This window comes from Rhea pennata, chromosome 17, assembly GCF_028389875.1.
Source record: "Rhea pennata isolate bPtePen1 chromosome 17, bPtePen1.pri, whole genome shotgun sequence".
Classification (NCBI taxonomy): domain Eukaryota; kingdom Metazoa; phylum Chordata; class Aves; order Rheiformes; family Rheidae; genus Rhea; species Rhea pennata.
Window position 1 is genome coordinate 7019551 of NC_084679.1, and position 27009 is coordinate 7046559.

The window sequence follows — 27009 nt, forward strand, 5'->3', positions numbered from 1 at the left end:
TGAGCAGAACTTAATTGTCTAATGAGTATTATAGGACAAATACTTAAAGAATAGCTTTAGGGAAAACTGAATCTTTCAGGGTCATCCATTTCTTCGTTCTCAATTTTTACTATCTAGTTTTTATGTCTTTTTTTCTGTTTGGCTTGGAAGAGGGTCCTTTGTCAGGGAAGGCTTTCTTTATCTTTTTTTTTATAAAAAGAACAGATAAAAGCATAAAACAAAATTGCATACTAATGTGGTATTTTGCAGGAGGGGGAGAGGAAACTTGCTGGTATTTGGAACTTGAGGGGGGGCTACTGTTATCTCGAAAATTGCAGGAGAGCCATCATAAATAGCAGAAACTGTGGTAGGAGGAAGGACTAAGAATGCTCTATGCCTTGATTTTATTTTATTTTATTTTTTTTTAATCTTCAGAGAACTTTAGCTATAAAGCCATACTGATCCATGCAACAAACACCAATTCACAGCCATCAATTTATGTGTAGTGGGCCATTCAAACTTGAAAATGCAAAATTGTATCTATTTTTTTGAAGAGCTTGTCACAGGCAATGTGATCGTTATAGCTGCATTCCAGGGCAGCAACTAAACCTTGATGAAACTGTAGTCTTCCACTATTTAATTTTGAGACTTATTCTATAGGAAGTGTTTTTATCACATATATTTAGTCATTTGAGGCCAGTTTGTTTTATTTCAGCTGGAACTAACAAACTCTTATAAAAGTAATAACTCCACTTGCGGTTCAATGCACACGGCAATATTGCCTTTGCGCTGCTAGTGGACAGTTGCTTATTAATACTCAGTCCAGGAATACTTCAGCATAAGCACTGACTTGTTTGTTGTAAGCACTTTTTAGTTCAGTTCTAATGTTGGTTCATACATTGGCTAATGTAACCTCTGAGTAACTAACACATGTTCTGATCTTATGAATACTGCAAATGTCTTCTAACAAACTGAGTACTTGTTCCTGTTTCTATATACCTGTTAGTTCTTCCCAACAGAGTTCTTTCCTTAATCCATTACTACCAAACAAGAGTTACTGAATTGCTTGTGTTTTCCAGAGAAATACCTTTAAAACATTTTTTGTACTGAGTGTTTACTATAGGAAGCATTCCTTTATTAGGATTCCCTTCAATCCTCCGAATAAAACATTGAAGAAAAACTCTGGCAATCAAAGTATCTGACCCTAACACGTGGTAAGGGCTGAAAACACATGCTTTTACCCAAAACGGATCACTTCTGTACAAAGCAGATTAGATGAACGGCTGTCTGAAAGTATCCAGTGTAACTTCCTAGAAGAGCTGGCAACAGAGAACTTCTATGCCCTGAGATGTGAGTTAAATGCAGCAGTGCTGCAGCTTTGTGCTAGCTGGTCAGTAAGGCAGAGACTTTCTGACTCTTGGAGATGCTTAATGATCTCCCGATATATGAGCTTCCCCCTCCCAACACACACATTCTTCTCTTTGTTTCTGGTTCCCCGTCTCTAGTTTGCCTGGATGCACTTTCCCTAGGGAAAACCCAAGCTGATGACAGCTTCTTTTATTTGTCAGACACTAAGATGGTGGGTTCTTTCAAAGATTTTTATTTAGCAGCATTACTCATACACCTAGAAACTTTTCTGCGTGGCCTTGCAACTTGTTGGCATTAAGTTCTTTCACTTAGCTCTACAGTCTGTGCAGGTGGGGTTTCACACCCCTTTGCTAGTGATTTTTTTCCATGAAGGCAAATGGCAGTTGCCACCGAGGGATTTGGTGCTTTTCTTCGCAGCTGATTTGCCGTTGTGACCTGACAGCCGCAATCTCGGCTCCCCATCTCAGTGGTGCGTTGTGTAGATTCGGTCCGGTAGGTGATTTCTTTTTCTGTGTTAGCTGTCATCTTGCGCTCCAGGACCTATGTGTTCACCGAGGGGAAAAGTCACTTCTGCATGGCTTCTACTATAGCTTTCTAAACATGATTCAGTAGTAACCTGAAGCAGTTCTGTCTGAACAGGCAGAAAGCCTGCGACTGCACTGAAGGGAGATGCCTGAACAGCTCTGTCCCTCTTCCTGCAAGTGTTCTGAAAATCACGGAGAGCACGGAGACACCGTTCCAGCATCTGATGCTTTCTGTATACATAGGGGTGCTGAATGTCAGGGACTCTCTGTTCTGGTTGCTGAAAGCATTGCAACGTTAGTGCTGAAAGTAACATGTTGTTCAGTTATTAGCTTCCTTCGTGGCGCTGATATGATAGCTTGTATTTTATGCAGCTGAATGAACTTGGCCCTGAAAACTGTTGTTTCTTACTTCTCTCGTTTTCCCTCTTAACTCTACTTTGCCTACAGCTGTTTTGTTTCAAGCTAGGAGAGGTATCTACTCCAAGGCAAACTGATCTGTTACATATTCAGAAATCTTCAAAGGGAAGAATAAGATATAGAGATGACAACATTGTTAAGGAACAAAAGTAGGCTGCAGTAGTCTCTTAGGAAACCTTGGAGTTTGGAGATGAGGTGTCTGGAATTGTATGTGGATTGTGAAGTTAGTGGAATCGGAAATGGGCCTCTAGGAAACCAGTTATCCTGAAATAGGAGGGGTATTTACATTTAACTCAAGTGTGCATGCTATAAAATGTTTAAAATCCCTGAAGCAAATGAGTTTAGTACAGCTTTGTTGCTATTTCTGTAAATAGTGTAATAGCCATTATCAGTTAAAGCTCAGAAAAGAATCATAGCTCTCTAATACTGGAAGGAAAGCCCGTTTTCCAATTATTCAAATGTAGTCAACTCCATTGCCTTGACATATTCACAGTAGGGGAAGGATAAAGAAAAAGATCACCAATTTCTAATTTGGTTATTTCACATTTTAATGGATTAGTTTCTATTCTGATCACGGTAAGCATCCTTGTATCAAATGGTGAAAGTGTCAGACCAGCCTGAGCGAAAATTATGACAGAAGGAAACTGATTTCTCAGTTGCCTTGAAATGGCAGCTTGGGGAGTGACAGAATTTGAAATAAGGAGCATATCTGTAGTGCCTGACTTGACTTGTTCTAAACAAGTCATTCAGCAGAATTCTCTCAGGTGCAAACTGATAATATGAAAATTTATTGAATTATTGCTCTGCTTAATTGCCTGTAGTCAGAAATATTCACTGAGTATGAATTGAGTAATGACCTAATTTATTTTTAAGATTAATAACATTTTGTGATCTTTCAAACTCTTTACATGCGAAGTATTTATTTTACAAAGTATAAAAATATTTTGTATCAACATTATTTCATTTTTACTGTTTTTTGTGATGTAATTGAAGTAGTACTTTCAGGGATGGAAGTGGCTTTATTTTGAATGTCAGTAGTTCCTGATTGCGTTTTCAAGTTTATCCCTTTTTAAATAGAAATAATACATAGATGAACAGTTTTCTGACAGTACTCATTTTTTAGAATGCATTTCTTTATTTTTAAAAAAATAATAATAAAGCCAGTTGAAAACTTCAGAACTGTGTCCTAATTAGGTAATTAAGCTGACAGTCTCACCATGTGAATCCCAACTTGCGTATGTACCTCTGGGGGATTGTATAGGCCTTTATTAAATACTACTAGATAAATGTTTTGAAGATGTCAGCCTTACCTAATAATACTAATGTAGCACTGTGAGAGTTTAAAGTATTTATGGGAGGTAAATTGTTGCTGATTTATCATATATTTTAAGACAGACATATTTCTCATGTGTTTTTGTGAGTCAAAAAATGTAAGATGAGTATTTAAGTATTATTTTCCTTGCTGTTACACTTATTATTCAGCATTTTTACAAAAAGTGCTTAAGGCTAGAAAGAGTACTGAGCAAGGTATCTTAAGCTTCTTTGCCAGAAGAAGGGTGCATTTATGTGACCTGCGCAGGATTGGAAGTTAAGCCCTCTGTTCAGTATAAAGAACTAGAGATGTTTGTCTGTTGTCTATGCATATATACATATATATACACATACATATATATATATATACACATATATATATATATATATATATATATAAGGACTTTATCAGATTAAATTTTTTTTTTTTTTTTTTTGAAAACTGAGTATTATGTTGTTTTTTGTTTAACTTTTGATTGCAGAGTGTCAGTAGCATACCATGTCCCGTCACGGCAGTAAGAACTTTACCTACTTCAGAAGTTAAACAAGCTGAAAGGCCTTTGAGCAAAAGCAAAGATCCTCCTAGGGATGAAGAAAAAGAAAAGAAGAGAAAGAAACACAAGAAAAGATCTCGGACGAGATCTCGATCGCCTTCCAAGTATCATTCGTCGTCTAAGTCCAGATCTAGATCACATTCAAAAGCAAAGCACTCACTTCCTACTGCTTATAGAACTGTCAGACATTCAAGGTGGGTTTGGAAATCAAATGTATTCTTTAGGGTTCTGTATGGGCTAATACCTAACACGTTTCTGCACTTCTTTCATTATGTAAGCTTCTTCATAACCGTTACAAAGGGTATAGTCATCTTTAACACAGTGAATAAATAATCATCAAATGTTTAAAAAAAAAAATCTTTTAAAATGGCTTTAACAAAATAATCATTAGCTTCTAATTACATAATGCAAAATTTGCACCAGTAAATGCTCTTTCAGTCTGGTCATAAAATACGTCATGATAATATGTAGGAATGTGATTATAACAGGAAGAAGAGAACTTGCTAAGAAATCTCTGGCTGTTGCTGGTATAAAGTAACCAGACAGTATTAAGATAAGAGATAAAGAACCATGTGGCTAAACAGCAAAGTTCAGAAAGGAAGCAAGCATGAGTAGCATGTGAGAAGATAGATGGATGAATGGCAAGAGAGAGAAGACAGGAAACCGAGAAAAACCGAGGGTGAAAACAAAGTTGAGGAGATGGAGAGACCAAATAAGAATGTAGCCTATTGCAGTTAACTCTATATTTAATCATAAAGGAGACTAAGTTCATTATATTAATTCTTTGATTATAAGATTATATTCTGTTGTTAATACTGTTAATCACATCTAAGACATTTCTGTCTTAGTATCTTTAAAGTTTAATAACTCAAAGCCCAGCCACATAGTAGTTGCTGTAGTCGGTAGGGAGAACATATTGCTGGGGTAGTGTTTTCTAAATCAAGCTACAAATGCCTGAACAGTGTTTAAGTGACTTGTGACGATATCAGCTATATTTCAGTTCTTTCCTACCCCCACTTTTGGCAGCGTACCAGAACTTACAGCCTCATTTTTTCCCCTGTGCATTTTTGTTTGTTTGTTAGCAAGGTGTCTAACACTAACACTAGTAAATGTTAATGATTTAGAACTTGTTCTTTTATACTGCATTTTTTAGATTAACTAAGATTCTTTGCTGAAGACATTTCTGTTATTCAGAGATGAAGAAAATTAAATAAAAAGAATTTGGTGCACAGGGCTAAGTGATCAGTCTGACACGCTGCTTGTTTGACTACCTTTGACCTTGCAGTCCTGATACTCCATATGTTTTAGGACACATTACAAAGTACTTTGTGCCATTCCTTTTCTGTGCATACCAGTGTGTAAAGGGGGTGATGCTGAATGAAGCTTTCCGTGCTTAAGAAGTGAATACAAATCTTTTCAGGGCTAAGGAAATCTTTGAAAAGTCTCCTCAGGTGAACCACTCATCAACTCCCTGTCAAGTCGTATCTTCGCTCAGAGCTGCCATGTCACTTCATCTAAGCTATGTTATACATATTTGTCCACTGTTTTATCATTACTATGATGTTACTCTTTGATTTTACCATAAAACAATAAAATAAAATTGTCTTCCTTGGTACCTTCAAAAACTCACGTGAGAAGATCCTTACCAGCACTTGGGTATGCAGCTCAATGTGGTAAAGGCAGTGCCACATCTTGCATGAGCTTGTATCTGGCACTGAGAACTTGCAAGATCAGTTTGATGTGTACTAAGATGTGTTTTCACTGATTTCTGGGTGATCAGAAGATCTCTAATCCTTTAGAGAGGTTTGAATTCTTTCAGCTGGTCTACATTTGGTTCTGCAGGTGCCATGTTGAATGTGTCTACTGGCATAGATCAAGAAACAGACACATAACAGCCGTAACATAATGAATCAATACAACACCTGATTAAATCTGGTTGGATATTTTCTAGGTCAGCTGTTGAATCCTACACCCTCATTGAGAAGTCCAAAAGGCTTAATGCTGGATAGCTGAATTTTACAGTTGTATGATAAAATTTCAAAATGTTTTGCATCACATCTTAAAACTTGGCTAAACTTAGAGCTGAATGGAAAAGGCTTTTCTACCAGTTTAAGCCAAGGCTTCTTGAGGGTCTCTCCCCAATTCAGAAACCCATTTGTTTTGGGACTTTAAGGCAGTATCATCAATGCTCAGTGACTGCCAATTCCTTTTGAATTTTTTGCAGACCATTTGAAACATTTGTAGTAGCCACTACAACAGGTAAGAGAGCTGTTAAAGTCTGAATTACAGCATTTCAAAAGAACATGCCTAAACCTAATGTTCTGTGCAATGTCCTCTTGTAATTTAACATTAATGAATGCCTTTTTCCTGAATATTTTACTTAATATACTGACAGTATTGATTTACCTTAATAGAACTGCTACTCTTAACACTTTTTTTTGGTTGTTATTTACCAGTAAAGAGCAATTTGATGGGAAGACAATTAGAATTCAAAATAATTTTTATAACCTGAAAAAAAGAATCTAGTCAATAAAGACAAGCAGGTCTTATGCAGGGTGGATCAGATATCATCAGCTGAAAAACAGATTGCACAGTTGCAAAGAATACAGTTGTACTGAGATGTATGAACATGAACAATATATGCAAGATGAGAAGTAAAATTGTTGTTTGTATGGCAGTAGTTAGGCCTTAGCTAGAGTATTGTGTCCAGGCTTGTGAGTGACACTTAAGAAGGATGTGTACCAGTTAGAGGAAGTTTAGAGGAGATCTGTAAGAGTTATTGGAGCTGTGAAAAAAAATGAAAGAATTGGGATTGTGACTGTTTGGGAAGACTGAAGGAAGATGAAATAAGTCTTCATATATGCCAAGAAAGAGGGGAATAGGCCATTCTGCTTCCAGTCCTTGAGGTCTGGGCAATAAGTAATGGATTTAAATTGATAAAAGGGAGGCTAAAAGACTTTAATAATGTCTCAGTGGTAACAGTAATTAATACAGCTTGTGAAAGCTTCATCGTGGAAAATTTCTGTGTCAAGAATTATAGCTGGGAAATACAGTAATCTTTCCTAGCCCTGTTTTTCTAATTAACATCCTTGAAAAGTTATCCATATGGCTTCACATTATATAAGAAATTGTGATAATAATCAGCCAGGCTTCACTGGAAATATCTGTTAGGCTTTGAATGTTCATTGTGCTTCCAAAGTTAAAGCTTTTGCTCCTGAAACCAGAAAACTTTTTTAAAGAAGCGAGAATGGGAGGCTGATTTATAACCCAGCCAGATAGTTCTATTCTTTCTATTGTTTAAGTTAAAACACGTGCCTTGCTGTACAGTTTAGTGCCTAGCTATGAAGATGGCTGGGTTTTTTCTTTTTTTCCTTTTGATTTATTTATATACTTGTGTTAAATCATAGCAATTTAATTATCATCTTGTCTCCTTCAAATATGGTACCTTTCAAATGTCTCTGCTCTTTAGCTTTCCCAAAGCTTGACCCAAAAGAGTATTCTTTCGAAGATTCCTGAACCAGTAGATGTTATGGCTTACTGCTGAATGAATAATGTAAAGAATCATTCCCCACAGGATAAAGTTCTGAACTATCTGCAGAAGTTAATGTGATGTTCACCTGATATTACTTGATAGGGCATATAGGATAATCTTTATTGTGTGGACATTGGTGCTAAATTAAACTGTAATATTGCTATTTGGAGTAACTTTGCTGTATTTGAATGTCTTAATCTAATCTTGTATGGTGTAGCTCTTGTCACCTTACTCTATTCTGTACAAAATCTCAATACAGAAGAATTATCGATGTTTTACTTTTCCTCTGGAGTGGACTGAAAAACAAAAGCTAGAATTTTTGCTTTCTGTAGTAATTATTGCTACAGAACCTGTTAATGAAGTAACATAGAATAACAAACAAGATCTTTTTCTTAATAAACAAATTTTTGTAACTTTTTTATTAGTTACCTGCACAATGAAAATATGTATTTTTGATTTGAAACTGTTTCAACTTTTATACTTAACTGTGCCAACCAGAAGAGGAACTATACTTTTTTCATAATTTCTCATTAGAATAACTGCAGTTGGATGTTAATGAATAATAAACCCTAAAATATAATAATGACCAATCATCACGTATTTAGGAAACATTCTTAAAGCCTTAGATGTTGTGGGGTCTCCGTATGGAAGAGACCCCACAACACTTCTCTGGAAAAACACTCTTGGTAGTTAGTAGTTAATTGTAAAAGTTGTTTGAAAAACTAGTATTAGATTAAAAATCATAGTTCCTGTATAACTTACTATGACAAGTTTATGGGGATGAGGAGTGAAGTTAAGCATAGAACTTTGTTTTGTGCTGTCTTTGTGCAAGTGGTATTTGATGTTCTTTACAAGTTCTTACTCTTTAATTCTTGTAATTGTTTATTTAATTTCAAAATAGGTTTTGTGCTTAGAAATCCTGCAGATTAACACTGCACTATACTTCTGTATATATCATTTATATCACTGGTTTATCATTTGCTTTTAAATTCTTTAAAGGTCTAGAAGCTCTACTTCATTTACAATAGTCTTTTTGTATTAGTGCATTTTTAAAAGTATTTTTAATGCATCTTCAGCAATATTGAAGTTAATTCTGTTCCGATAACATCAAATTGATTCAAAGCATGTTTTGAATATTCATTTTTCTAGGTAGTGCAATGAAACCTATTTTATAGAAACAAGTTAAAATAATTGTAGCTGTGCATTGAACACAGAGGTACCAGTTTTATTGTAGCATATAATGTGCTAAGAGCAGTTCCTCTATGTAAATGTATGTTAAATTTTGTACCAGAATTAGTCCCATTAAATTCTTGATATACTGTGGTTTTAATTCTGGACCAGTATGACAGATCTAAACTTAATCAAAAACGATGGAAAGCAGTAAACCATGTCCAGCAGCACCGTAAGGTGTTACTGCATGGTTTACTGTGAAGGTGTTAGTCCCAAAGAGATAACTACATGTTATTACTTAATGCCAAGGATGAGGCAAATTTGTTAAATTTATCTTGGAAAACAAACAGCCTTTGGTACCTTTTCATTCACTTGTAGTGAGTGCTTCATTGGTGCTCTTTTCCTAATTAACTTTAAAGCACCATAACAGATTTGTTGTGAATTGTATCTGATAAGGGTGCTTTTTACAGTAGTGTAGACTCTGTCACTGGTGTGCTAGCTGAGCAGTTTGAGATTTCGCAGTTGGGGGACAGTAAGTGTCAGTAATGACCATGTTAATGTCAGTGTTCGTTTTCTATCGAATAGATCTTTGCAGCACATGATCTGAGTTAATGGTGTATTGTACGTGTGTAAGTGTGTGTGTAAGAAGAGAGGAAGAGATGTGAAGGAGCGCATTATGTATTGTATGATTTAGTGATTTGGTCAAATGAACTTTGGATGTTCAATTTTTAAAACAGAATAGAGTTGAAAAGTCTAAAATTCAGTTGGATCATTTTTCTTTATACTGTCTAGTAATAGAACAATGCTAAGCCATGTACATTGTTTATCTAGTTAGAGTCATAAACAGTAATTAGTAGTGGTATGCTTTATTAGTGGGTTACTTTTAAATGAGTTTGGATAGAATAATTAATTGTATACGTGTGTCTGCCTCAATTTCACAAATTGAAGAGACTTGAAAGTAGCTGTTCTTTGTAAGAACATGTATCTTTTTTCTCCTTTGAAATCTGTTTTCTTACTGCTGAGGCAGTGTCTATCCATGCAGTTTCTGTTCCTATACTGTAATAAGACATGCCAAGCTTTGTAACACTTTGAGCTTTTGGGACCCTGCTAAACACAAGTGATATTAACTTTATGTAAAGGAATAGAGTGTCTTATGGAATACATTTATTATTACTTTAATTAGACTAATTGTTACAACATTAAAACTGTTAAGCTGTTTTCAACTGTTTGAAGTTAATGGCCAAATTTCTTAACATTAGTAATTGGAAGAATGTTGTAGAGCCAAAAAAGTCATATCCGGTTCATAAAAATGAAGCTAATGCATTTTTCTTTCTGATTGTTTGGACTTTTTTTAGGCTGGTCCATATAAGCTTGTTTCACTAAGGTTCAGCTTTTGGTTAAGGGACTGAGCCTTTTCAGGATTCTAGCTAATACCAAAACTAGCACATTTTATTCTGAATGTGAAGTGTGTGCCTCCGTATCACAGACTCACAGCATCCACAGGGACACTGAGCATGGAACCGAGTCTGAGCAGCTCATCAATGGCAGCAGCAACAGAGCGAGAAAATTATCAGTCAGCTTCGACAACGAAAAGATTTGACTGCTGGAGCTCTTTTGAGGGAAATCCTGGTAAAATGTCAAGGTGTCTGACTGACCCCCAACTTTATGATCTGTTTTGTTTTGGGTGTTTTTTTCCTTTTTTAATCCTTCTGAAAGGCCTGGTAAAGATCAGATTTCTAAGTGAAAAAGGAGTTAACTTACAATACTTAACTACCATTGTGATTTTTTTCTTTTATTTTCAGTAGGTCTGTTTTACTATAGGTGTTAAGAGAAATGGGGTGTGTGTGTGTGTGTGTACACATGTGTGTAAATACCTATTTATATATATGGTGTGAGTCTGCAGCGATTCACAAATGCTTCTTTTTTAGTTACACAAATTAGGTATTTTCAAGAAGGTGAATGCTTGATATACATGGAGTGAAGTACCTGTAATAGATAAATCAGAAAGGCTTTGGGGAAAAAAAAATCTGAAGTAAAATGATTAGAACTATATTCAGTGGGACCAAAAATACCTATTACTACTGAGAATTTTGGGGAGACTCCAGGTTTCTTTTTTCTTTCATTTTTTTTCAAGCTTGAGTCCCTGTCTTGCTCCCTCCTCCATCTTCCTCCCCTCTACTCTGTCCTTCAGGATTTTTCCCATTGCACTGATTTTGTTACTAAAAAATACTCAGGTTTTAGTTGTACGTTACTCAATTCCAAATCACAGAGAAGAGAATGTAAGGTGTTTAAACTGTCATCTGATCTTAACTAGGCATGCTTTCTCTCTCTCTCTGTGTGTCCATAGGAAAAGTATTTCCAGTTGAAGTGCTAGTGCCAAACAATGCTGGTCATGGGTTGGTAGTCACTTGCGCAGGTGAAAATCTTGGCTGTGTTAGGATTACTCTGCAACATCTGGGACAAAATTTCCTGGACTTGTCAATGTTGGAAATGCTCTGAAAACAAAATTTCTCTTTATCTCTGTGATGCAGCAATTCTGAAAATGTACTGCTAATTTGGGACAACCAGGTCAGGCCTAACAGTTCTAGGCTTCAAACCAAATTGGACTTGTGCATGCCAACGCAGTAACAGCAAACGCTGTTGCCGCAAATATGACTGTCTGCACTAAAGTAAAACCTCGTTGTCTACTGATGTAGAAGTTGGCATTAGCACACGATGCCAAAGTGAACTGATTCTTTCCCCCGTCGAGAGTGAAAAGCAATGTCCTAAATGTATCAGATGGGTTAGAAGGTTTTTTTTGCAACTGACAAGTCTTGGAGACTAAACCCCCATGCTGATATAAAATAGGCATTTGACTGGCATAATATTTTGGTTTGGTGGCAGCAGAATTCCACTGAAATAAAAGTAATGAGAAAAATAGAGTAAGTAACAAAAAAAAATATAAACTGTTTGCTGTTTTTTCCTACTTAGGTCACGGTCAAGGTCACCTAGGAGGAGGGCTCACACACCAGAAAGGCGGAGAGAGGAAAGGAGTGTTCCAACAGCCTATCGCATTAGTAATAGTCCTGGAAATAGTAGGAAACGCACACGTTCCAGGTAAGGGTACCCAGTCCTGGAGGTTCCCTCATTCTGGGGAGGAGCTTGAGACATGGTCTGCTATTTTGTATCCTGCATGGGTAAATCTTCGGTTTTTGATTTGAAGCTTTGTAAATCATAAATGGTATTTTGAAACATCTGTCCAAAAAAAAACCCAGAAGTGCTAATTCTTCTTCCCCAGTTTTTGAGTATGCTTGAACACTAAATGTACAACCAGACCAGGGTACCTTACATACACTGCTCTTTCCTAGCAGTGAGTTCAGATTTTGTCTGGACTTCAGAGATTCCTCTTTGTTGGGTCATTTTGGCTGGCTTTGATTGTGCAATCTATGTATGGCTGCTACGCAGAGGCTGTATATTGGTACTGTTGTATTCATACTGGTGTTTTAAAGTTGTTTGAGAATATATTATGTCTTCATAAATAAGGGGAAACTCAAGTTTATGAATCAGCACAATTTACATTCAGCAATATTTTACGGTATAACTGGAGTGGGAAGAGTTAAGCAAGATGTGTCTTTCTTGCGGACACAGTTTGCATGTCATCTTTCTGAGCCTGTTATCAAAGTGGCCTAACAAGTATTATTTCACCTCACCTATTGCACATGTAAAACATCTGCAAAGTGTGTGCCCAAAAGCCTTAAAATCTTCTGCACCTCTAATAGCTATGTGAAAGGAAGTGAAAACTGTTCATACACATTTGTGCGCACAAACAGTGTACACATAAATGAACACATTGAGGTTATTAGACTAAGCATGCAGAAGTGTTCTTATATGTGAAGATTCTTTAACATGCTTCTCCATATCATATGGAGTAAGAAGCAAAGAGCTTGTTTTCACCTACATGATTTTAAAAATACTCCTTTTTTTTTTTTTTTTTTTTTAAGATAACTTGAAGTCCCTATCAGCCTCTGACTAATTGATATGTGGTGTATATAATTGAGAGCTTCTTCAGTATACTTAACTTAGAGGGGTTTTTGTGTTCATTAGCTTGAGATAATAGAAGTTGCTCTAGAGTTTACCTTGTAAATTTGGTTAAGCAGAAAAGATTCAGTATTCAGAATCTTAAATGTTTTTCCTCCTGTAAAGGCAAGAATTTTTTCATAGCCCTGTGTTACTTTTCCAGTGAAGAGTGTTGGTGTGTCTACTACTTGACCCTTCAGCAATTTGGGTTATAAATAATTTTTTATGATTTTTTTGTGAAACAAACTCGATTCGTCTTTAAACAATATTGTTTATATACACAGAAATTGGAAACTTCTGTTAGGCCTCCAACAAACTGAACAATGCACAGAAAAATACAGCAGTAAATGCAAGAAATATAAACTGAAGAAATAGTACTGGAGTTGAACATAGATGATGATATATTGCAGCTCTGATTGCAGAAAGCCTGCTGTTTTAAGACTGACTTACTAATTTTTCAAGTAAATAGCTAGATGCTGTGATGGACTGTTTTTCACAGTCTTCGGTCCTTTTTCCACAGTGCTGTAATGAAAGCAAGCTTTGAGTTCGAACTCTATTATAAGCTAGTTTACTTAGACTTTCTGCGAGCAAGTAGTGTATATTTTGCCTGATAGCTGAGAACAGATTTGAATTTTGTCTGGCAGCAGTCAGATGAGTGTTTATTAACTGTGGTTATACTAAGAAATAGGAAACCTTGAAAATACAATATTGTCAGAGGACTGGAAAGAACACTAGCATTAACAAATAGTGCAGTGTTTTAATCTGATTAATATTGGTGGTAATGCCAAATAGCTAGATTTGCTTGAAAATTTATAGGTATACTTCCAGAAGAAAAAATGTGAGAACTTGGAAGCCACCTTTTACTTTATTATGTCTGTGAATTACTGGCTTACTGCTTGCAGAATAAGGTGTTCTTCAGAATAAACATAACTATTTTTTATAATTTGCTTATCCTGTACCTCAGTTGCCATCATAGTCACTTTAAAAGGCAGTCTAATGTGAATCAAGTGTTTTGATCTGACTGCAGTTGAAGCAGTTTCTGTAGAAAATACGCATAGTCTTTTTAAGCTAGCCTTTGTAGATGGGAGAATAGTATAAAATAATCCAAATTTTAGCAAATGAACTATTATAAAAATAGAAGACTGATAGACACATTCATTAAGCTGATTTTTTTTGTGTATAATACAAAATCATCATAGTCTGAGATTTAAAAACTTTAATACTTTAAAATACTTTTTATAAATCATGAATATTTACAAAGATTTTCAAGCATTTAGTATGAAATATGTTCACTGCTCAATTACATTATGATGTTTTCAGAAACTAAGCCATTACAGTACATAACTAACTAGTCAAGGAATAACTTACTTCAGAGCTTAATTTTTATGGCCATGGGAATGCTGGAGGTCAGTAGAGCTGTGTTTTTTTTCATGCCATTGAGTAATTATTTATGCAAGCAAGTTGAGAGGAGCCCCTCACAGATACTCAAAACCCAGCTGGTTACAGCCCTGGGTAACCAGCTCTAGGTGACCTTGCTTAAGCAGTGAATTGCAGATGATCTCCAGAGGTCCCTTCCAAGCCCAACTATTCTGTCAATGTCTGATTTTACAGTTTTAATTCTTGAATGTTAACTTTTACGTAAAAATAAGATTTTTTTTTTTAATGTGGTAAATCTAAGTGTCAGGGGTGCAGTATTTATATGCAAGTTGACTGTATTGTAACAGAGCTGCTTTTTAAAGTAGCAAATTTCCCATGAAATTCAAAATAAAGGAACTAATAATGTGATAGTAAAAAAAAAAAAATGGTTTGAAGTGTTATGATGTTTTAAGATGCTCTAGAAGCCTCAACAGCCTACTGTTCTGAGTAGACCTCTAGCGAACTTTATCAGTTTTTTGAGCTGAGCTTGTTTTCCTTTGAGCCTTAAAAATGGAAGTTTCACTGGACAGCATGCTAGTGAGATGTGCTCACAATGAGGTATTCTGCTGCAAATTTAATTAAGTAATTGTAATTATAACAATATCAATACTAGTATATAAATCGGAAGGATGTAAATTCATAGCTAGATATAAAGATGTTAATAGTTCAATCATGAGTATATTATTAATTAAATTCTCTTAGAGTTTATTATTGCACATATGTTCCATAGTTTGTTCATTTGTGGGCTAGGAGTATTATAAAAGATACATAAACTCTTGCATTTCTCATAATGCACGCTCAGATACTGTTTGGGAAGGAACGCTCCTCTTGCAAAGTTATTTTGCAAGTCTGCAATTACTTTTCTCTGTCTTCCTTTGAATGATCAAATACTGGACAGTTATTTTCAGTGCATTTATAAGGCAACACTCCAGGTGAGAAGCTCAGATACTAGTAGTTGCCAAACCTAATGTGATATAAGAAAGGCTGCTGAGGGAGTATTTTGCGAAACCATAGGAGTGCAGTTTGTGGTAAGCTTCTAATGCTCGCTCAGTGCATGAGAAGTATCATGTAGAAGAGGGCTACGTTTAGAAGTGTCAAAAGTATCTTCCACTCAGCTAGTTTAGTACTCCTTTAAATCTCCTTCAATAAATTATTTCCTTCTCGCAGAAGTCCTCATGAAAAAAAGAAGAAGAGGCGGTCTAGATCACGTACCAAATCCAAAGCTAGGTCTCCTTCACCATCTGTGTCCCCAGGCAAACCATCCACACACAAAAATTCTGTACATTCAACTAGTGTCTCTCCTGTGGAGAGTAGGGAATCCAGCCAGGAACGCTCCAGGTAATACATTTTCTTACTGTAATGTGGCAATGCTGACATCTCTTGACCATGAGTGTATCTTTGACATTGTATAGTGAGGAGATCGTCTGTCTGTCTATGTGTGTATGTAGACACAGATGCTTATATTTATATATATGTATAGATATACATATATAGATATGTGTGAGTGTCCTGTTTATTTTTGGGGGGAGTTCTTGAAAGTAGAAGAGACTGGTAGGGCAGACGGTACTATGGACATCAGAGTCTAATGAAGACGTTGTGTCTGCTATCTACTGGAGTTTTTATGCAACCCAGTGAAATTTTAGGATCAGATTTCAAAAACAGAAAACCTTCTAACATTACCTCTGCTATATTTGCTATTTTAAATAGGAAAAAAAATGTTAAAATTTTATCAGAGAAGTTTCTGTGACCTTTGAGGTAAAATGTGATTATTTAGTGTGGAAAACGGTAGACTGTGGTCCCTGTTCAGGTAAACATCTTGATATACTCTTAAAGTAAAACTTGCACTGAAAATTCTACTGCCTAGTTCTAAGTTAGAAATTGGTAACTGTCATTAGATGTGGTAACTCTTTAAAGTGGAATTTTAAAAGATTGCTTTAAATTTTATTGTGTTTGAGGAATTCCTAATTAAATTATTTCCACTAAATACAATACTCTTGTTGAAAATCCCTGGCCTGCTACTCATATTTCTCTATAGTATCAGTTGCATGAGTGACTCTTCTGACAGTGACTTATCATAGCTTCCAGTTGAATGAGGAAGCTGTTGACTAATATGAGACTTACACAATAAAGCCCAAAATTACGATGATCAGTAAAATGAATCTTGAAAGCGTATACTCTACATTTCTAATTCTGATTATCTTTTTTAGGGGAGTTTCTCAGGAAAAAGATGGCCAGATCTCATCAGCGATTGTTTCTTCAGTGCAGAGTAAAATCACTCAGGTACAGACAAACAAGTTCAGAACATCTTGCCTAATTAAGTATTTCCATCATGTCAAATTCTCCATTTATTTTATACAATTCTGAGTTTTGCATACATGTAGACATATGCTTGTTGTCATTCGTAATCTGTTTGCTTATCAAAAAACTCAATTTTGTTGCTTTTCTAGCTGCTACCTTTTCAAGTGTCATCAAATCTCTGAAGGTCAAGCTCAGTTCAATGCACTGTTAAGATAAGAAAGTCCAGCTTATGCTGGAACAATCCATCAGTTACCAACAGCAGGTATTATTGAGAGCCCGTCTTACCAGATAGTATTTCTAACTTCTTTCATAGAAGAAAAAACTAAGGAGAATCACCTTGGCAGAGGTTAAGTTTGTAGAGCTGGCAACAGAGGAAAAATAGGTTGTCTTGTAAACTAAAGCAAGTATGCTTTGTCTTGAGCAGTGTCTTCAAGTCAGTGATCTTACTCTTGCTGCTGTTTATACATGTGAACTTTTGTTGCTATGATTTTGATGTATTCTGTTTGCTGTGAATCACTGAGTGACTATCTGTGAATAACAGTGTCAAATATGTGCATCGGTATGGTGTGCAATGAACTACATCCATTCAGGTTCCCTAACAGTTTTAATGTTAAGATACTCAACCTTTGTCAAAATTATTTATTTTTTAAAAAATGATTACATGGTATCACTGTTTTTGAATTTCATTCATCTATGTAGTTTATACATATATCTAACTTTCTTTTAATTTTATATGTCAAATTTAGAGGAGGAACGCTATATCTGAATTATACTTTTGAAAATTTACAAAACAAAATCAAAATTGTGCTTCATACTATTTTTCAATGGATAGAAACCAGTTGTTCTAAGATGAAATTCCCCTAGGGAAATAGTGGTAGTTAGGAATTAAGACTATTAGACTAGTACCTTACTCACTGCCTTTGGCTCATTTTGGAAGAGAAACCAAGAACAGGAATATGTAGTAAAATGGACAATAAAATCTATAGGTATTGGAGAAAGAAAACAGAGCTGTAATGCCATAGCACTACTTCAGCTACCAAATAAACATATGGAAACCTCTAGTATGAGAAATGAGATGTGAACTGTGCCAGAGTCTTCGAGGTAGAGTAAATGTCCCATCCTTTAAAAATATATTCCTTGCAGACAACAGTTACCGGTGCATATATTGAATGTTCTTTATGGCATAGCATCTGGAAGCTAATATTGGTCTGCTTGCTCAAAATGCAGATGTAATAGAAGGACAGATTACTAGTCCTGGGCACTGAATTGAAATACAGTTTAAAATGCTCCTGACAAACAGCTTCCAAAACCCATTAAAACACAGTTCTTGTTCTGCTTTTTGCAAATAGTAACTAAAATCAATTGGATGTTTGTGAATCTGCAAGATATGTTCCAGTATAGATTAGTTTAGCATCGTTACCTCTGAAGCAGCAAAGAAATCCAATTTACCTAATGATCAGCTAGACTGTTTTGCTGCCAGTGTGCTAGTCGACTTTGGCCAACTTTAGTATCTTTTCTCATCAAATCCTCACATCTATAATATGGGAATAATCATGTTGAATTCCCCCTATGAAGTGTTTTGAAAACTTCAGATGAAAAATGCTAAATAAGAATCAGGTATTTTAATTCATCTATATTGCATTTGTGAACAAGTGTTTTTAAGTAATTTGTAATTCATTACTGATGCACATTTTTTATTTTGTGATTTTTTTTTCCGCGGCCCAATTATCAGATGCCATTTACATGAAATTTAATTTGCTTTTATAATGCTATTCCCACTGGATGCTCAGACCGATTTGAGAATTGCTATTTTGTTTCACAGTGATCTTGTGTTTCAGTCTCTCTGGTATTTGTGGAAATTCCACTGCAGTAAATTTTTGTTTCAGCTTTAAAATCGCCTTTGTAATTTAAAGTTTGACCACAGAGTTGGTAAAAAGCTGTCCTTTACAGAATTGTTACTGTTTTCTCTTACCTCTCTTTCTGTGTCGCCCCCTCTCTTTCTGTCTTGCCCCTTCTCAGTGCTTAATGCTTTTGTGTTCTGAAGACAGCCATAGTTTCTTTCAGTTTTGGTTGACTTATGCCTTTTGTAGTGTAGAAAAACACGTAGGAATTGCTCAGAATATTTAAATAGAACACTTTGTAGCAGCGTAATGAAGGCAGATTTTAGATTCAATTATAGGAACTTCCTCTAAATTCCTTCAGCCTTTTTGATTAGGGGCTGATAAAATTTGAGAATCATGAGACCAAGTATCCTATGTGACTGGCGCATAAGGTAGCAATTTCACATAAGTTTGTGCTGTCACATGCTTCAGCTCTTTAAAGCCCAAGGAAGTCTAATCTTTTTTCTCTTCTTTTCACAGGATCTTATGGCCAAAGTGAGAGCAATGCTTGCAGCTTCCAAAAACATACAAACTAGTGCCTCCTGAGACCTGTTGAACTGAGCATCAAGAAATTATGTGGGGGAAAAAAAACAATATAAAAAACTGCCTCATCTCAAATGTACAGCTGAGCTTAGCTCACTTGGTTCACAACTCCCTTGTCTAATATTATCAGAACTTAAGGAGCTAAAACCTATCTTTCTGTACAGAACTGTCTCCTTGGAATTTCATTGAATTTTTTCAGCCAGAATCTCTTTGGAATGTTTTTGGTTTTTGTAAATTGATTTTTTTGACTAATTCTTCAGTAACATTTTATGATCAGCAGTCTATATGTGTATATTTGTAAATATCATGTTTCTGTGATAAGGTATTACACAATAATAAAGAAGGATACGCCTTTCATTAGCTACAGAGTTCTTCTGGAGTCTTTAATTGTTTGGTTAACTTCTATTACAAATTCATTTTCTTTAAGACTTTGTAGCAACTCTCTAGCCTGCCTGAGGGAGCAGAGAAACTTTTCATCTTCCTTCTTGCGCACAATGATCTAAGAATGCGTGTTTTATGGGTATGTAAGTTGTGAACAGTTTTTTACACAGGGCTGTAATTTTCTGTCCATCATTTAGCACGGTTTGTGAGCCTCGATTTGAGGTGTTGACCTTTTGAATTCAGTGACTAGTAGTCAGTAGCTTCTTTATGTGCCTGTTTTCTCTAGGTGGCTACAGCAGCAAGTATATTTTTGGGGTCATTCAGCAGGCGTACTTTAAGGAAATGCAGCATTCTTCAAATTGTATCTCTTATCTTTGAGGAAGATACTAACTTTCATGAATTACTGGCGTATACCAGTTAACACTTTTCAGAAGGCTTGTGAACTCAGTACAGGTTTATTTATTATATATTCTGTGTAGCACAGTGAGACTTTTATTTTTTCATGAAAATGTTCTGAAAGATAGCTTGAAAGCGAGTATAATAAAAAAAAAAAAAAAAAAAAAAAAAAAGCAATCCCTGAAATTAAGATAAAATTAAAGAATCCTCCAGTCTTTTTGCAGCTAGAGCTGAACTTATGTCATCTTTACTTACTATTACGTAAGTCTTCTAAAAGTGGTTGTTGTGAATCTGGTTTAAGAGGGGCTAAGACTACAGAAAGGAAAAAAAAATTAAGGGTTGTTTAGATTAATTGATATTACAGTAGGCAAAAGAAGGCCGTTCTGCACAATAGGTACTTTCAGGTTAATGGTGCTCTTGGAACACTAAATTTTTATCTTTTTTTTTTTTTTTGGGGGGGGGGGGGGGGGGGGCTGATGTTTTAAAAATGGTCAAGATGAATTTGTAAACTTTCTGTTGAAGAAAAATCTCAGTAAGTACCACTGCATATCAGAAGGTGTATATGTAGACGAAGCTCTGAGTCAAATCACTGAATGAACATCTTTGGATACCACTTTGTTCAAGAATACAACTTGAGACACCTTAACAGGTCCTGGTGTAAAGATCCTGGGAGCATAGTTATTCCTAAAAATTACTTAATGTGGTAAGGGACCTTTATAGTCTTATTATATAAGGATATTTTCCAGCCTTCATTATTGAAAAAGAAATTGTGAGTGAATGGATTTTATACTGTATTCTTCTACAGGTATAGACTTGGTTTGGTTTCTGAGTATAAGGACATATATCAGAAATGCTCTATAATTAAATAAAATCTATTTATCTATCATCATCTTAAGATCTTCTGTAAAAAGTTACGTTAGTTTTAATGCATCTCATCCAAGGCATTCATCTGAAATAGAGCTACGTTCTCTAAAATTGGTATGCTGAGCTCATTTCAAATTTTATGAAAATTAAACACAATGGTCACAGCTGAATCTAAGTCTTATGATGTTGAAGTTTGGATGCTTTTCTTAATTTTGTTCAGGACATTGGGGAAGCAGACAAATACCAGATTGGCAGTGCATACCATGGTTATTACAATAAATACCTGTTTCTTGAGAACAGCGTACTTGTTTTAGGCAGATTGGAAGTTTAGTATCTGTTTTGATACTAATTTTTTGATATTATGCAGTGTATGGTGCAGAGGAATAAACATAAACTGTGATGGAAGAGAGTCACCTAATCAGTAATAAATATCCATGTTATCCACTATTTACCTAAACCTCTTAAGTTACTTGTAAGATTTGTTGTATTAGCACTAAAAAAAACTTTGACTTTTGTAAAGGAAATAGCATTTTCTCTATAATGTGGATGAAAATGCTAGTAAAGATGGAGATAAACAAGGATGTAAAGTAGATTTTGTAGACAGCTGTTGTAGATTGTTGTGCAGTGTTAAATTTATGGCAACTTTATATTTCTCCTCATAAATGAAGTTGAAAGTCTCACCATGGTTAAGTAATTGGCAGCTTGGTTGCCAGTTGTTTGTCATTTAACAGGAAAAAAGCCCTGCTCTGATATAACATGCTGGGCAGCTTGTTTTGCTGCTGCTTTACAGATTTATTCTCTTTAAGAAGGTTGTTGCTTTAATGACTTCTTAAAATATTTTCTTCCCTTTTCCCCTTTGTGGTATGAAGTCAGATAGAGTGTTTAGCTCCAGGAAAATTTGGATTAAACTGCATTTTTATACAGTATTGTTTACTGAGGCTTGTTTGCATTTAGTACTCCCTCATGGGTGGCTGTATTCTCCAGGATTTAAAAAGTACAAGTGTTTTTACTGTTTTTTTTTTTTCTTTCTTTCTTTCTTTCCCAGAAAGAAAATTTGCCAGAATGGACATTTTCCTATATTAAATATGAGTTTGGACTGCTTTGCCAGAATAATTCCTGTATATGCTTTTCCATTTAGAAAGTGATTCTGCATGTTTTGTCTGAGTCTTCACGGACATTAGCTGTGCTGTGACTGCTGTAAGTACAGCACAGGGCTTTAGCTAGAGCAAGCAGCGTGAGTTCTGGTGTCCGATACATCAGTAGAATGTGCAACTGGATATCAGACAAGGGCTTTAGGAACTTCAAAGTGGAAAATTTTCAAATTTCTCTTTCCCAAGTATGGATTTTCAGTGCAAGCCCTGAAAGAGACGTCTCTTTGGACCCAAATACAGGTCCTTGCTAAGCATTTGGGAGCAGGCAGCAGATCTGAGATCCACAGGAAAGAGGGAAGTGGACTGCGTCTGCCCGCAGTGTCTTGTCCCTGAGGACTGTACGTGCGCCGATCTTTGTGATGTGGCCACACACCTTAGGGGGGCCCTGTACCACCCGGCTATATTGCCAGAAATGTATTTCTGGTGGGAAATACCTGAGGTTGCTACAAGAGGGACTTTAGAAAGTGTGAGACTTCGGTTTGAAAAAGTGGGCTTGAGTAATCATGAGGAAGGTTGTGTTGCAGCTCTGAATTGGCGGAAACTAGTATTAGTTTTTCATTATTTTTCTGGTTTTCTGCAAATTGAATGTAACGTGAGATTGCTTTACTTTAAATTCAGTCAAATACAATAACTTGAGTAACTGTTTAGCTGTGGGTGCTTTGAATTATTTCTCCTGTGTGCATGTAAGAAACCAAAGGGACTCAGAATATTAGTGCTAGCTTTCCAAAGCACTTTGGAAGGGCATTTGTTTTCCTTTATATATTAACAGTCTTTTCTTACTGTCTTGGGAGTTCCAGCTTATAGTTTTGTGGATTAAAAAAAAAAAAAAAAAGTCACTTTATACAAAAAAATTTCATCTGTCTCTATTCATACAGAGTAGCTGTCTCAAAAGTAATTCCACTGGCTGACAGTAGAAGCTGCTCAAGAGGCATCCTTTCTCTTCTCCATGGAGACTGTTTCAATTGAGATGTGAGAAAATTGCTTAAAACCTTGTTGAATTTCGAACCACTAAGTCATTTGCAGCCTTGCTTATTTTTAGGCATTATGGCAATAATTTCTCAGTAATGGATAACTTTATGAAACAGAGCTAATAGGCCCAACGAAGGTATTGTTTTCCCAAAGGTAGTCAGTAGCCTTGACTTAGCCCCCTGTTCTTTCTCAGAGGAAAGCAAAATATCCTAGGCAAGTAGTAAGTGCTTCTACACATCTATCCTTTAATCAGTTTTCTTCAGAAAAATCTTTCTCCATGCAGAAAATTTGAAGCGTGACTTCATCAACTTTCGGAATCCACCTGTCTGACTACATTCTTTGTAGTTTAAAAGCTGGATTCATAATGACTTTCACTTCTTCTAAAGGTACTCTAATTTGAATGAATTAAATGTATTAAACAGCTTCATAATTAGCAGTTGAGACAGCTAATGGGTGGTAATAAAGCAAAAATTATTTGAGGATCTCAGTATACACTTTTTTTTTCCCTACAGCTGAAGAGACCTTACTTCACTTGCAGGTCAACTTCTTTCAAATTGGCATGATCGTTCTGCTCAGAATTACTTGGTTTTATCAAGAAGCTGAGAGCCACTGAGATACATCTGCAATCTCTTGGCATTGACCATAATTTCAGATCAATTGTCACTTGTAACTTTTCATAACATTTTGTTTGACACCAATTATTTTAGAACATACACTTTCTCACTAGTTAAACTTCCTGCATTTTAGATAACTGAGCACCATTCTCCCCATTTTTTTAATGGGACAACAAATGATAACATTTCAAATTCCTGTTTTCTTGGATTTAAGGTAATGCCTGTTATCTTCTGTGAAGAATTTTATTGCAAAGTCCTATTTAATTAAATTTCTACTCAAGTAAGTTGGGTTTATCATATACTCCTCTTGTCCCATCCTTACCCGGAAATTAATTATATGAAGCAAAGAAATGAAGGACCTGTTGACTGAGGTTACTAAAGTGCTAAATCATCCACCTCTTTGCTAGTTTTCCTTTTGCCTCGTGATCTGAAAGCATGAAATACAGCATTGCAGTGATCTAATATCCTTATTTGATACTGTAAATTAATTTGGTTATAACCTTATGACAATTTGTTTGAAATTCTCTTAAACGCGTCCCTGAAGTTGAAAGCTCCATGTTTCGCTTATTTTCTATTGTGGTTTAACTCTGAGTACTTTCTGAGTATTTTGTTTGTCTTCTAGACAGATCCACTCAGTACCAGAAGTGTAGTTAGATTAACTATTAATGTGTGGAGGGAAAGGCTTTATTGGAGCAGTTGGTTGAAAGCTTGCCTTTCTGCTAATGAGATTTCTCTATCTTTCTGGTAGCCAACCAGTTTGGTATTGCTTTTGTTATTCATGACTTTTAATGAATTGGGCTTTTGTTATTCTGTTTGTACTATCACAGGATTCCTGATAATACATAATGCAAAGCATATCTTTGATTTCACCTTAATTTTCCCTGCTCTGTATAACAAAAGCCCAAAATTCCCATTGCCAAAAGCTTCCTGTGCTTTAAATTTTTATGTATCACATATTTGTCATCAGTTGCATCTTCTATTTGTGCTTCTTGAAAAGATATTAGCTTATCTGATGCTTTTTAATCAGGAAATGGTAGAAATCGACAGTCTCAAGCTGTCATTGCGCACAAAGGCATCATTAGCCATACATCTATTAGTCCTGTGGAAAGAGAATGTTAAATTCCTACTGTTCAAAATCTCCCATTGGAAGCAATAGTGGCTAATGACTTTAATGGTATCACGCATGGCAAAAATTAAACACATCTTTCACCCTTTTCTAAAGCTCTTTCTATTTTAAGGCATTATAGCTAAGGAGATGGAGTGAAAAAAGAATATTTTATGTGGAATTTCAGAGAGTAGTGTAAACGTGAGTGAGCTGTGTTGGGAAAATCTGGTGGCGTTTGCCCAGTATTTTCTAACTGGCAGAGACATTTGCTCAATTCTGACAACCTAAGAGTTTTGATGACACTATGATAGCTTTTTGAGCATGGAAAAACTATTGTTCTCATATTGCAACAATGAAAATTTGCTGTATTTTAAGGCCACTGCAACTTTGTCAATGGGCCAAGACACAAATCTTTACAGGCAGAAGCAATTTTGCATTTACTCCTCAGGTAAATGACTACTTTACATTGAGTTTAGAGTAGCAGGTAGTGTGCAACTGGACCACTTGCTTCACAGAAAGCCTGAGCTACTGGCCTTTGAAGTTCTTGAACTTGCTTCCGCTTTCTGATTTTGTAAATTAGGGTTGGTTTAATTATCTGTGTCTCTATTTGAAGCAATAAATAGTTTGCTCTGCCTTTTGGGTGTGTAGGTGACATACCTCACCTCATGGAGGCAGGAATGGAAACCACTCTTGAGGATGTGCACAAGAGAAGGATTTCTCTGATCTGTGGACTGGCTGCTCCTGATGAGGCAGGACAGTTCTCAACTTCCCCAGGCCCTTAGTTTTGAGGGAGACGCGCTGTCTTCTTGCATACAATGTGCAGAAATTTGCCTGGTCAGAGGCATGCTGAAATGTCACTGAAGATTAGGATTTGTATCTTGCTAACTTCTCCATATTATCTTGTGGCGATGCAGGAGAACATGAATGTGATGATTTTACTCCAGCCGCAAACAATGGCAAGGGGAGCCACCTTTCGCGTAAGATACCTAGCGTTCTGAAAAGAAATAATGTTTTCTGCCTCTCTGCTTTAAAAACATGGAGATAGAGTAAATGTTGCTATTCAGCCTTTAATAATAGCCGTGTTGTGACAAATCTCCTTTAGTCACTGGTCTGTCTGCAAGGTAAGAGAGAATAGAATATTTTGGGGTAAATCGTGCAAGGATTAAAAATGGCAAGAATAGATTCAAATGGGTGGCAGAGATGGCGTGTGGAAATTTGATCAGGTTCAGCCAAATGTAGTTTAACATCCCATCAATTGACCTCATTTAGGAGGTCAAACCACGTGTAAAACTGAACCCCAATAGAATAATGTCCAGTTTCAACTACAGTGCAAGATTATTCCACTATTGATTTTTTTTTTCTTTTAATGTTGTAAATTCAAGATCAGTATTTAACAATGGAAGGCAGAGTCCTGTATTTCTGTGTATTTGGCTCGGACACAGTGATTTTTTTTTTTTTTTTTTTGTTATAGAAGTGAAGAAGGGAATAGTGCTGAGATTTAAAGTGCTCACAGATTTGAGAAATGAGTTGTGAAAAATTGTGAATTTGAATTGTAAAACTTGAGTTTTGAGAAGTTAAGAACTAGCTGAGACATCAGCTAAATGATGGCAGACAATCAACATCAGATTGAAATGTCAAACCAGGGCTTTATTTATGTACACTGCACATCTAAAACCAGCTAATCGGTGCTGTAGAGGGTGCCCACCTGGGGCTCTGTACCTCTTATCTAAGACTACAACGTCATATTGGGCTGTAGCTGAAAGTAATGCAGTTGACTGCTATTTCCCGTACTTCTGAATAGTCTCTTGCTCATTCCAGCATGCTGGAGGTCTGAAGAAGACCTAGTGAAGTCTGAAAATAAGGACAAATTTGCACAGCCTTCAACTGATTTGATTCTTTTGGAGAAATACTTCATTTGCATCTGAAGAGGTTGATGCTTGAGTATCTCCATGCAGTCCATATCATGTATTGTTTCATTTGTGGGAAGATCTCTGCTTTCTGCAGATCTGGATGAAAGTGGCTAGCCTCCATATGCTTATAAGCACTTTTTTTCTCTTTATACCTGCTGTCTATTTGGCAAGTGCCTCATTTTTGTCTGGTCCAACTTCATCCCAGGCTCAGAATACCAATAGTAATGGCATTCTCTTTGGACAGAAGTAAGCAGCTGTGATCCAGTTACTGGACCGAGCAGTTGAGTGACCTAAAGTACTACCTCATGCTGGTTTTTTGTGTGTGTGTTTGAGTACCTCAAACCTCTGTTCTAACTCTGGACCTCACAGTCTGCTCAAAACCCAATTTTTATAGGTCTCATCTCATCTAAACAGTAGAACTTTCAAGACGAAGTTGGATAGTAATGAGTTTTACATCTCCGTAACAGCTCCAGCGAAGTAGGATTTAGCTGCGCTTTCTTTGAAGTCACTGAAGAGTCACTGATTTCATTCAGGAATTGTCAACTGCACAAAAGCAGCTTTTCCACAGTTG

The 27009-nt window shown here is 36.0% G+C and overlaps 1 protein-coding gene across 7 annotated transcripts in view; it reads left to right on the forward strand.

Moving 5' to 3' along the window:
* Nucleotides 1–19408, forward strand: part of SFSWAP (splicing factor SWAP) — a 56953-nt gene extending 37545 nt beyond the window's left edge. For 4 of the 7 annotated variants that reach the window (XM_062590037.1, XM_062590038.1, XM_062590042.1 and 1 more), the window contains exons 14-19: nt 4082–4347; nt 10342–10497; nt 11826–11951; nt 15495–15665; nt 16535–16607; nt 18986–19408. In XM_062590037.1, the coding sequence (XP_062446021.1) occupies nt 4082–4347; nt 10342–10497; nt 11826–11951; nt 15495–15665; nt 16535–16607; nt 18986–19051 (858 nt within the window). In that variant the 3' untranslated portion in view covers nt 19052–19408. The other 3 variants (XM_062590039.1, XM_062590040.1, XM_062590044.1) reach the window with 3 other exon arrangements.
* The last annotated feature ends 7601 nt before the right edge of the window (nt 19409–27009 follow it).